At 33.2% G+C, this 12,895-nt stretch overlaps 1 protein-coding gene across 1 annotated transcript in view; it reads right to left on the reverse strand.

The window, feature by feature from the left end:
* Window positions 1-12,895, reverse strand: part of SENP7 (SUMO specific peptidase 7) — a 140,537-nt gene that overhangs the window by 10,210 nt on the left and 117,432 nt on the right. The window contains exons 14-19 of the mRNA XM_021692359.2: window positions 11,840-12,102; window positions 10,129-10,262; window positions 8,493-8,609; window positions 5,243-5,365; window positions 1,299-1,391; window positions 533-657 (exon numbers count right to left, since the gene is read on the reverse strand). Coding sequence (XP_021548034.2) covers window positions 533-657; window positions 1,299-1,391; window positions 5,243-5,365; window positions 8,493-8,609; window positions 10,129-10,262; window positions 11,840-12,102 — 855 coding nt within the window. The remainder of the gene's footprint in view (window positions 1-532; window positions 658-1,298; window positions 1,392-5,242; window positions 5,366-8,492; window positions 8,610-10,128; window positions 10,263-11,839; window positions 12,103-12,895) is intronic.

A 12,895-nucleotide genomic window follows, 5' to 3' on the forward strand; every position in this document is an offset into this window, starting at 1 on the left:
ACTAGTGTCAACAAGAACTGTGTTCATTTATGTTAAGAAAAAAATGCGAGATTTCACCACCAAAAAACTCTTAAAATAAATGAATTCAGTAAAGTTGCAGGACACAAAATTAATATACAGAAATTTGTTGCAGTTCTATACATTAATAACAAGTAGCAGAAAGAGAAATTAAGAAAACAATTCCATTTACAATTGCACCAAAAAGAATAAAATACCCAAGAATAAATTTAACCAAGGAGGCAAAAGACCTGAACTTGTCTATGCCTGCAGATCCATAACATGAATTCTTAGTCATGTTACCAAGATTATAAAAAGTGCTACAATAAAACTTGACATAACAGTATAACTTAAGAATTACATCTGGCTATACTCGAGTTTGGGCGTCTTATCATGAAAATTTCAGATTTCTTATTCTTTCTTCTAATAAATTTCATAATAAAAACTATACTACCTTTTAACTTCATATTGTTCACTATAATCATTTTACTGTTGTCATCATTATTAAAAACACTATCTACATTAAGTTTATCACCTATTGTTTTGTTGTCATGTTGAGACTGCTGGACTTGGGAGTGCTGGGACAGAGTTTGTGGAAAATCTTCATATATAGCTTCTTCTAACCATGGAAAACAAATGACTGCAAGGTACCAGTGAGAGCTGTTGAAAAGAAATAGAATCTTAATAACAAAATCTAAACAATGCAGAGGAATGTGTTCTAGACCTACAGCTGAGAAAGTGAGTATGACAAACTTCATATCAATTTTGAAGAAGCACATTGTAATATCTGACACAATATGGAATACACATTCCAAAAGTAATTAAATAAGCAGTAAGACTACTTAGGGTAAAATCTGAGTTATTTCAAATTTATTTACTTTCACCCAATCAGTGCTTCCTATTGAGGAACTGCTTTAATAAACAGACTCACAGCATCACCTTTTTTTCTATTTGTGCTTAAAGAGCTTGTTCTCTTAAATATTTTAAGATTCATCCTAAAATCTTTTGATCTTTTATTCAAAAAATCTTTTGAGTCCAAGAAAGAAAAACTCAATGTCTCAGTCATTATAGTCTTGTGGGTATTTGTCATTTTATTTTTTCACTATATTTACAATACAACCACTGTCAAACCAAAATCTAAGATACGTAACTCATAGTTTTAGCCATTTCTTTGGAAAAAATTAAAAATGATACCTGGAATTTACATACCCATACTTTTTACTGATTATTAATCTAAAAACACACAAAATATTTTTTTCTGTACTTTCCAATTTTGTGTTTAAATAATCTAAAATACTCACGACTCATTTACAGGCACAAAAATGTAATCTTTGTTAAAGATGTTTATGTGACGAGTCCATGTTCTTACTCTTTTATGTCTTCTCTGTGCCATTCTGAGAATATGAAAGATATTTTACATATATAAAATTTTAAATTTAAGATACAGATATCAAGAGTCATTTTTATACACTGAAAAATGCTAGGTTCAGTTTACTTAACCATCCTCTCTAAGATATGTAATATTTAACACACATTAAGATATATATTATTCACCTCTTAACTCCTGGTTTGTTCTTAAACCTAATCACTATTTATAAACAATAATGTCATAGAATAAAAGCAATTTATAAAATGTTTTACAGATTCCAAAAGTGGTTCAGCAACTAAATATAAACAGTTATTCTATTTACTCAGTTTAGCTCCATGTGGACATATAAAAACCTTAAGAGAATCATCTAAATGTTTTATCTGTGATGAGGGAGGTGTTAAAACTTAACGGAAGAGGAGGAATGAGGCATATATTCTTAGATTTTTTTAAAGATGACATTCATCTCCTTTCATTTCATATATCAGGAAATTATAAGATAATGAGTTAAATATACCCACCATTCACCCACCTTTCATTTTATTTCTTCAACAAATGTTAGGTTCCTATGAACAATTAATAAAAATCACCCACACCACCTTTAAGGAATTTACAAAATAATCAGGGCAGAAAACAACTACAACAAGTAACTAAAATATAAGTGTCACAAGGAATATAAAGGAATTATGTTACAGCATTTAAAAAAGCTACCTAGAAAAGAATTGGGACGCAGAAATAATTACCTTTTCTTTACTTAATCAGGAAAACTAAGGAAGGAAGATATCAAACCAAGTCTGAATATCAAAAAAAGTTTTAGGAGAGGGGTGGTATTTAACAGTGACATAAAAGAGATGGTATGTGACTTCTGGCTCAGTCCCTTTAAGAACCTCTTTTTTATGCACAGAATGAAACAAATCATTAAGTTCTTTTATATTTATTTTTTTAAGTTCCAAGTAATATAGGAAACAGACATCTCTGCCCCATCCCTGTTCATCTGAATATCTAATCAAACTCACAGGGATAAATATTAGGAAGAAAATGGAATCTAGAATGAGCTGAAAAAAAGTGGTAGAAATTAGACACGATGTAGATTAACTTTATAAAATAATCAGAAGTCCTATGTTTACTGAATTTTATTTCAGAATGACCCAACCATTTCAGTGATTATAAACAATTATTTTCAACTAGTGCATAGCCTATTAATTTGTTTTTCCATCTGAAAATCTTAAAGATAGGGGCGCCTGGGTGGCTCAGTCAGTTAAGCATCTGACTTCAGCTCAGGTCATGATCTCAGGGCTCTGGGATTGAGTCCCACTTCACGTCCAGCTCCTCACTCAGCAGGCAGTCTGCTTGTCCCTCTGCCCCTCCCTCTGCTCGTGCTCTTTCTCTCTCTAATAAATTAATAAAATCTTAAAAAAAAAACACACAAAGAAAATCTTAAACACCTGGTTTTCTTTTGTTATGTTGGTGCTTGATTTCCTGATTATGCTAACCTTATTTGATTGGTAACATATGAGACACTGGATGGGGCAAGAAGAACAGGAGAGAATATGGGGAACACAATATAATCTCTTATTCTCAATTCCTAACTCTTTGGAAAATCTTCAATTAAATGTCTAACAGTTCTCTCCCCATTCAGTAAGATACATGATTAGTCTCTTGAGTTCCTAGTATGTTCCAAGCACTGAGCAAAAGGCACTGGGGACAGAGTAGAAAATAAGACAGATGAAGTTCATGACCTCATGAAGCTTAACTTTAGGACAAGCAAACAAACAAATAAATGATTAGAGATCATGTTATGAAACAAAAAAGTGCCAGGAGAAGAAATTTCATCAGAAAATAGGAAAGAGCTTCGCATATTTGCAAACTGAAAGGAGGTAGGTTGAGCTGAATGAAGTAGGATAAGTGAGGGGAAAGAATGTCATGAGATGTGTTGAGGGAGATGAACAGAAGCCAGATCTGTCAGCATCTCATAATCCATAGTAATGAGTTTGTGAATCATTTAGTCTGCAATTTCCTAACACTGGTAGTCTGAGTCTCTTTATCAGGGATTTATTTACCATTAAGGTTTATATCCCTTACCACTTTGATTCTGGGCTTTTTTATTTTTTTTAACTGATTTATAGAAATTCTTCGTGTGAATACTAATTACATATATCTCAGGCCAAGCATTAGGATGAGTTTTTGTCTGTGAGAGACACACACACACAAACACAGAGTTGACCCTTGAACAATGAGAGGGTTAGTGGCACTGACCCCCCCCAATGGAGTTGAAAACCCACGTATATAACTTTTGACTCCCCAAAACCTTAACCACTAATGGCCTCCTGTTGGTCAGAAGCCTTACTGATAACATAAAATCAATTAACATATATTTTGTATGTTATATGTATTATATCATGTATTATATAATGTATTATAAAAATTATACAGTAAGCTAAAATAATAAATAATAATAATAAACAAGTAAATAGATGGTATACAAAAAGTTATTAAGAAAATCATAAGGAAAATACACATTTACAGTATTTACAGTAAATACGTGTACTGTATTTATTTAAAAAAATCTGCATGTAAGTGCACCCCCATGTTTCAAACCCATGTTGTTCCAGGGTCAAGTGTGTGTGTGTGTGTGTATAACATACTAAGTACAGTATCTAAGCATAGTATCATATATATGTATTACCCTGGAATATGCCACTTATGTATCTTTGTTTTATATTACCTTTATATATGATCAAACATATAATATTAAATTTTAATTTTAAAAATCATTTTAAAATTTAGAACTACAGCAGATTCGGGGCACTTGGGTGGCTCAGATGGTTAAGCATCTGCCTTCGGCTCAGGTCATGATCCCAGGGTCCTAAGATCGAGCTCCACATCGGGCTCCTGGCTCAGCGGGAAGCCTGCTTCTCCCTCTTCCTCTGCCTCCCTCCCTGCTCATGCTCTCTCTCTCTCTCTGTATCTCTGTGTCTCAAATGAATAAATAAAATCTTTAAAAAAAATAAATAAATAAAAATAAAAATAAAACTACAGCAGATTCTATCTGCTTTCATTTTGTCAGTTTCTAGGTGGTTATGCCAAGCACTGACTAGTAATCTTAAAACAAAATGTAAGATTAAATGCAAGGTACTAACCATCAATTTCCATATATATAAAATAGAACAGGAAGGCATCAAAAAAATTAAATATCTGATTTATTTAATAAATCTTCCCCTTCCATATATCCCTCCCCATTAATTCTGATTATAAGCTAAATTATGTGAACATAGTATTTTGTATAATTTACAGTAGTTTAACTAAAAAGTAGTATTTTGGTGACAGTCTGACAAGAAAATCAAAAGACACCCTATATTTTAAGACAGATAAAATGTAATGCAGAGAATTGGCTACAGTGATGATAGAGAAAGTGCAAAGCCAAAAAAGGGAGCAGAGAGGTAACCAGAGATTAGCACAGGAGGAAACCGCTACACCCCTACACTAAAGGGCAAAGGGGAAGAAGCAGTAATACCTCTAGATAGGAGCTGGCACTCTTACAGATCTGTCCAGTGAAAGATACAACCCACAGAGGAAAAAAAGCCACTGCCAAAATCACTGCCTAAGGCAAAGGGGATAACCTGACTTTTTCCTTCCTTGCCCTCCAACCTCCAGTGTCCCCCACAGAACATGCACTTGGAAATACAGCCTGCAAGAATCAACCTCCTGTGATAGGGAACAGAACAGTGGAAGGGTGAGAAGTAGATCTTAGAGCAAAAAAGCCTGCAAAGTGGTAATACTGCTCACTCCAGGAAATACTGTAAGAAGTTTTTTCACTTAGAAACATCAAAATAGCATATTTTCCTCTTAAAACTTATGTACATTGAAAGAATGACTTACGAAAGATTTGGATTATCTTCTGTTAAATTATTTTCCTTTCTTGTCAAGCATTTATAGAAAAAGCTACTAAAAATGTGACTTCGTTCAACAAGTTCATCTGATACCTTCTCCAATATAAGATACCTGTAAAACAGCAACACCACAAAAGTAAGTTATTTTTAGATTTTACCTGGTCTTCTCCCAGTTATCTTATGTATTCTGGAAATCTTTGTTTTTATGGCCTATTAGATTCAAAGCAATCTTGCAATTTGCTCTGATTTCAGTTTTTTTGGGTCTTTATTTACCTCACCCTCCATCAAGACTATTTAAAACAGAAATTGCCCGCTTATTCTTTCACTTACTTAATAAGTATTTATCAAATTCCTAACATGCCACCAGGCACCATTTTTACACTAAGATACAAAATAAGAGGGAGGAAAAGAGTACCTGCCACCATATAGCTTACAATCCAGAGGAGTGAGTATAGAAGGAAAGATTAATCAAATACGGAAACCATGACACTCCTACAATAAATTTAGAAAAATTTTAATTACTATGAGATATGCCTAACCTATAAATCCTTAGTCCATTTCTACTAAAACAATTCTTCAACATAAGCTTATAACTCAATGATTTAGTACTTAATCCCTTCATAATTAGAGAACTCTGCTATTCTTAATAGTTTATGCAGGTTCAAAAATGACCTTGTAATTGCTTTTAAAAAAAAAAGCATAAAAAACAAACACAACTTGAAATTTTTTTAATGTGGTTATGGGGAGGCTTTGCTACGTGGAAGGAGACAAAAAGGATGCTTCTGGTGTGCTGGAAATGGTACCTTGATCTGAATGATGATTATATGAGTGCATATATATGAGAACATTCATTGGCTGTACACTTACAATTTATGTACTTTATTACTTGAAAGTTATTCATTAATTTAATAAATAGAAAGTAATTAAAAAAAATAAAGTTAGAATCCCCTCTGAAAAGAAGTCAATGAGACAGAGAGACAGGCAATTCAGTGAAAAGGTAGTACAGAAAAGTACTACTGGAAATAAATTATGAATAAAATTGTATTAGTGAATTCCAATAAAACATACAAAAACTAACAATATGATCCAGTTCATCTCACCAAATATAAATTTGACACTATTATAGGAATACAAAAATAAGATATAAGATGCGTAACCTTTAGAAGGAGAATGATCATAATACCACCAACTAACTTTAAAATCAGGCAAAATATTATAAGTACTATAAAAGAGATGCAATGAAGTATTATGGGAGTTAATAGTATCTGTTTAGAAGATCAGGAAAAGTTTCAAGAAGGTACCACTTCAGAGAAACCTTGAAAGAGGAATAAAACTTCAACAGATTGAGATAAAGAGGAAAGTCTTCCGGAATCAAGACAAACAGGGCATTAAGGGAGAAGAGTGAATAAGAATGGGCTTTGTTTAGTAAATTATTTATAATTCAATTTTGCTGGACTTTGTAATACATACAGGGTTATTAGTAGATGGCTGAAAAGATAGTGTCAAATTATCAAGACTCTCAAATGTCAGAGTGTCTGAACTCATTTGACAGGTAATAAAAGATTAATGGAAGTTTCTAATGGGAATTGCATTCATAGAGTAGTTTAAGAAGAATAGTGGTGGTCGTAATATACTTAATGGATAGGAAAATAGAGATAAAGGATACAAGGAGACTCGTTAGAAGGACAGAATAACAAGTCAGATAAGAAGTACTAGAAAATCATGATGACAGAAGAAAAAGAATAAATGAATTTGAGAGACAGAATCTACTAAAATTGGCAACTGAAATGAAACAAGACGAAACCAGAGAGGGAGACAAACCATAAGAGACTCTTAATCTCAGGAATCAAACAGAGTTGCTGGAGTGGAGGGGGGTGGGAGGGATGGGGTGGCTGGGTGACGAACACTGGGGAGGGTATGTGTTGTGGTGAGGGCTATGTATTGTATAAGACTGAAGAATCACAGATGTGTACCCCTGAAACAAATGATATATGTTAATAATAAAAAAGAAGAATAAGAAAAAATTGGCAACTGACTACGTAGAGAGGGAAGGGAGGGTAAAGAGTCAATGATAATGGAGACTTCTGCTTCCAGCCAAGATGGAATAACAGAGGCCAGATTTATCCTCCTGGATGAAAGAAGCAAAAGATCAGACAAAATATATATGAATCACTAGTTTTCAAAACACTGGACATCAGGCAACAAAGAACAGTGATCCTTGAGAAATGGGAAATAAACAAGGTGAGCTCCCCTAATGCCCCAGCTTAGTGTGTTGCTAGTTTCCAGGCTGCAGCATGGGATGGAGTAACCCAGGTGGCAGACTACAAGTTGAGGAGACACTGAAAGTCAGTAGAGACCAAGACAGCTAGAATTTGCATATCAGAATACTGAAACGGGAAGAGCTGTAGATAAAGAAAACTCCAGACACCTGCAGAGAATGCTCCTTAAGTATTCAGAAGAATTTTGATCACCACATGCATGTGAGGAAAAGGCTGGGGAGAGAACTACTTGAAAAGATGAGAGGGAATGGTAGCCAGCAGCAAGAATAGTGCCTGTTCTTACCGGACAGACTGGAAAACCTCATAATTCATGAGGCCCCAGGTAAAAGATATTTAAAAAGACCCAAATCAATTCTAGAAATCAAATGTAAAGTATTGAGATGAAGAGTAAATGCTAAAGAGAGATTTAGAGCCTGCGTGACTGGAATAAGGCTAGTATTATTAGTTAAACAAGAAGGTTCAGGTAAGATGAGGACTAGAAACTTTGCATGAAAGTTTATAAAACTTTCCTATCTATTCCTTCAGCTTGGCTATACAAAAAGTTGAAAATTATTTTTTAATGGAATCGTGGTATGGGTTTTTTAGCTTTTTATAAGGTAACTCTTATAGTGCTTAAAGACACAAGAGATAACTACAGAGTTGCTTCTTTTCCTTTCCCCAAGTGATCTGTAATTTAAGTACTTCCTTCACCACAGTAATATAAACAGTCAAGAACGATAAATCAAAAGTAAACAAACAGAAACTAAAATAAAAAACAGTAACTCTTCTAAAGTATATAGCATCTATAGGAGGTAAAGGAATGAAACTGAAGTCAACTACAGAAAACCCTGGTAGGCAAAAATCTTTGAATTCTTGGCAGATTACTTTTAGCTAGAGTTAACAAAACTTCAGTGATAGACATGCAATTTAAGATTCACATTAAAACTGATAAATGAGAAGATCATTTATCATTGTACTTACTTAAGATAGAAATCAATGATTACATCATTAAGAAACTCTCCTTCTTCTAAGCATTCCAGATCTTCATTAGTTACTCCTAATCCCCCTTTTGTAGGTGGTGGAGGATATACAATCAACCTTAAAAAGTAAAACTAAAGTTAAAACATATTGGTAGGGAAAATTCTAGTATCAAAGAGATTTGTTATATAGAACACTAATAGGGCAATATATTCAATAACTAAAATGTACAGAGTAAAAGTACTTAACAGGATATAAACAATTATATTTTCCTTTATTTTCACAAGGTACTAACAGTACTCTCATTATCTTTTCATTTCCAACCCCATGTGGGTTAGTATCATATTTGTCTAATCAATACCTTATATCTCACAATCAGTTATAATACCATCAAAGATATCTCTCTTCTGTACAATTTTTAACTTTCAACAAACTGATGGAATAAACCATAAAAGATTTTCCTATGCTCCACTTTCCAAATCTAAGTTTGAATCCCCAAGACTAGTTCCTTTCCATTTAGAAGAGCCAACAGTCAAAAACTATGTTCTCCTACTGGTGGTAGTCCACAGCAACAGCTGAGCAATAAAGAACATGGGATGAGAGAAGGCAAGTTTCCTATAACAAAGTGCATGTAATGTAAATCTTAAGAGAATATAAAGAAAACAAGTGATTATAACACAAGCAGAAAGAAGTAGAAAGCAGATAACCATTAATTAGGCATCTTTTTTCTGGCACCTTCTCTAAAATCTCAGAAGTAAGGGCAGTTCTGAGTTTCTAGCTATAATCTTGGAATACACATGACGGTCCTCATTGCATGAATATAGTCAATAATAAAGGTATAATAATATGTACTTCTTAAACCAGAAAGATTCAAGAAGATGAAGTCATCTGCAATTGATTTAATTGTGGCAAACAAAGCACCTAAATCAAATCAAAATATGTGAAATTTTAAATGCTAATATGATAGTTACTATTTTATGGGCTATTTTCTATCCTGTTTTTTCATTTGTTTTTTTGTTTGTTTGTTTGTTTGTTTGTTTTAACAGAAACATACAGAGGAAGAGAAATCACTCTCAAATGCACAGACTCCCTATTCTGCCTGGCCACCATGAGGAGACAAAATATGAATAAAGTAGCAACTTCTGAAAAAGAAGTTCTAATAAACCCCAAAGTACCTTAAATTGAGGCACACTTCAGTTAAGTAACCCCACTTTTCCTACCATATATCCAGATATGGAATTATATAATCATAAAAACCATACACTGCTACTCGGGTATTTTCAACAAATACTTCAATCTTACTCAGTTTGACATTTTGGTTACCATTTATGTCTTACTGACATAAAACTAAGTAAAATGGTACCAACTGTTTTCTTAATAAATTTTTTTAACTTTCTAAAAAATAAAAAAATTATTATTTCTATTACTAACCATCAGTGTAAGAGCAAAACTCAAAACATTTAAAAAGGTAAACTATTGTCAAATCACTATGTTGTATACCTGCAACTAATGTAATATTTATTGTGTGTCAATTACACCTCAGTTAAAAAGAAAAAGGTAAACTACTTAAAATCAGCAATATGAATGAAAACTACTAATATGTCCACCTATTACAAACAGGATATGACACAGTACATACTTCTGAACAGGTCCAGTGTGCCTGACTTCTCGCCATTCTTCATCTGGATTAGATGTAATAGAAAGTGAGTAGCAACCACTACTTTGCTTCTGCAGGAAGGTGTAAGTAGGCTTGGCTGTATCTATATTTGAAGGCTGACAGAAAATGGCAAAGAAAAAAGTTTCCTTATAGATACATAAATACACATTAACTCTCAAAAGGATAAAGTCAAAACCTAGACTTTCAAGAGAAAATGTGACTAAAAGAAATCAGTATCAGTGAGTTATATCTATACATTTAGAATTTCTCCAAAGATATTGTGAAATCAAAATAATACTTTTGATCAAAAGATACTATACATACGGGGGACACCTGGGCGGCTCAGTCGGTTAAGCGTCCGACTCTTGATTTCAACTCAGGTCATGATCTCAGGGTCATGAGAGCGAGCCCCTTGTCAATGAGCTCCACGCTCAGCAGGGAGTCTGCTTGAGATTCTTTCTCTCCCTCTGCCCCTCCCCATACTTACATGCACTCTCTCTCTCAAATAAATAAATAAATCTTAAAAAAAAAGATTGTACATACAGTGGTCAAAGCTTAACTTGATACTTACAGATATGGGCTTTATAATTAAAGAAAAACGTGAAAACTTGTCAGTTCAAAATGAACAAAAGATATAACAGCTAGGACAAAATAAAATTTAAAAGACCAAAAGTTTTTATTTGCCATAGACAAACTGAAAATCTTTTCTTTCTAGATGTATTTGACAGAGATATACAAGCCTCTCCCAGATTCCCCCAATATTAACGTCTTGTATAACCACAGTTACAACTATCAAAACTAAGAAATTAACATTGGTATATTATAAACTATAGACTTTATTCTGATATCACTAGTGTTTCCACCAATAACTTTTTTCTGTATGAGGATCCTACAATTCCTGTCTTTCCTTGTCTTTCATGACCTTGATATTTTCAAGAGTATTAGTCAGTTATTTTGTAACTGGGTTTGTCTAATTCTTCTCATAATTAGATTGAGGTTACACAATATTGGGAAGAATACCAGAGAAGTCATGTACCCTTCTCAGTGCATGATGTGACTGTCTCTTACTCCTGGTGATGTCTGCCACATTTCTCCACTGTAAAGTTATTACTTTTCTTTTTATAATTAATAAATATTTTGGCTGAGAGACTTTGAGATTATGCACATTTCCTGCTTCTCCAAGTTCGCACCTATTGGTGGACCTTGCCTGTAACAACCATTAACTATGGTGGCTTTGTATTTCTTATTCCTTTTACATTTATTAATTGAAATACTTTTCTAAGAAAGAACTGTCAATTATCCACCATCAGTATTTCTTTTTCATTCATTAATTCAGGTATTTATTTGTATTAATATAGATTTATGGGTATTTATTTTATTCTTTGGTAATAATCACATGTTATCATTACTGATTTTATTGATCCAACTGTTCTAGCTTTGGGGCGCTTGGCTGGCTCAGTTGGTGGAGCATGCAACTCTTGATCTCAGCGTTGAGAGCGAACCCCATATTGGGTGTCAAGTTTACTTTAAAATAAAATAAAATAAAAATAAAACTGTTCTAGTTTTGGTATTGGGAGTTCTTTCAGGTTGGCTCCTGTACCGTTCTGACAAAACATAGCATTTTTCACATCACTCTATTTTCAGTGAACAAATTTTTACAAAACCTCGCCAATTATATTAATCATACACTAACCTGAGATACTGATTTCATCTTCATTTCTTCAGCAGCAACAGCAGGAAAAGAACAAGTTGAAGCACAATAATAATGAATAAAAGAACTTTCTTTTGAAGAGAGGTTCTGAAATAAAGGAAGTGCCTGAACCCAAGATAATGGATAAGAAAGCTCTAATTCTCCATTGGTTGTACTTATTTCTGTCATAATATCTTTCAATTTCAATTCTTCTCTTTGTGAAATAGGACTGTGTAGCTCAAGGAAAATGAATTCACTGGATTTTGCTATAAAAGAAAAAAGAAACCAATTTTTATTAATAGTGAAAAATATTTCAAGGGGATTATAATTAAAATAATTTAATTATTAATAACAGTATTTTGTATGTTAGTTAATAACCCAGGCAAATTAAATCCCAAAATAGGCCATTAGTAACAGTGATTCAAAACTCACAAATTTTAACTCTTCCTGCATTAAAAGAGAAACTCTACAATAGTACTAGTTGCTGTATCTCTACTATCTGGCATTTAGTAGGTATTAGTAAACATTTATTAATGAATTTATGAATAAATGAATGAATGATAACTAAGCATTTATTTTTCTCTTGCCTCCTCCATTTATCAAATCTACCAATTAAAAAAGTATTCTGATCAAACACTTCCTTCAAAATCATTGTGTTTCATCAATCATTTCAATAATGGTCTCAGATGACATTCACTCCCCAATTTCCCTATTTAATCATGAATTTTCCCAATTAATTTGGAGTAGGACAGCAAAGTAACCATAGTAGTCCTCCCTTATCCATGGTTTCATTATCCACAGTTACAGTCACCCATGGTCAACCACCGCAGTCCAGGAGCAGATGGTCTTCCTTCTGGCCTATTGCCATCAGGTCAATAGTAGGCTATCACTACATCAAAATGCCTACGTCATTCACCTCATTTCATCTTCTCACATCATCATCATAAGAAAGGTAAGTACAGTATAATAAGATATTTTGAGAAAGACCACATTCACGTAACTTTTTATTACAGTGTATTGTTATAATTATTCTATTTTATTCTTAGTTATTATTGTTAA

Source organism: Neomonachus schauinslandi, chromosome 1 (genome assembly GCF_002201575.2).
Source record: "Neomonachus schauinslandi chromosome 1, ASM220157v2, whole genome shotgun sequence".
NCBI lineage: Eukaryota > Metazoa > Chordata > Mammalia > Carnivora > Phocidae > Neomonachus > Neomonachus schauinslandi.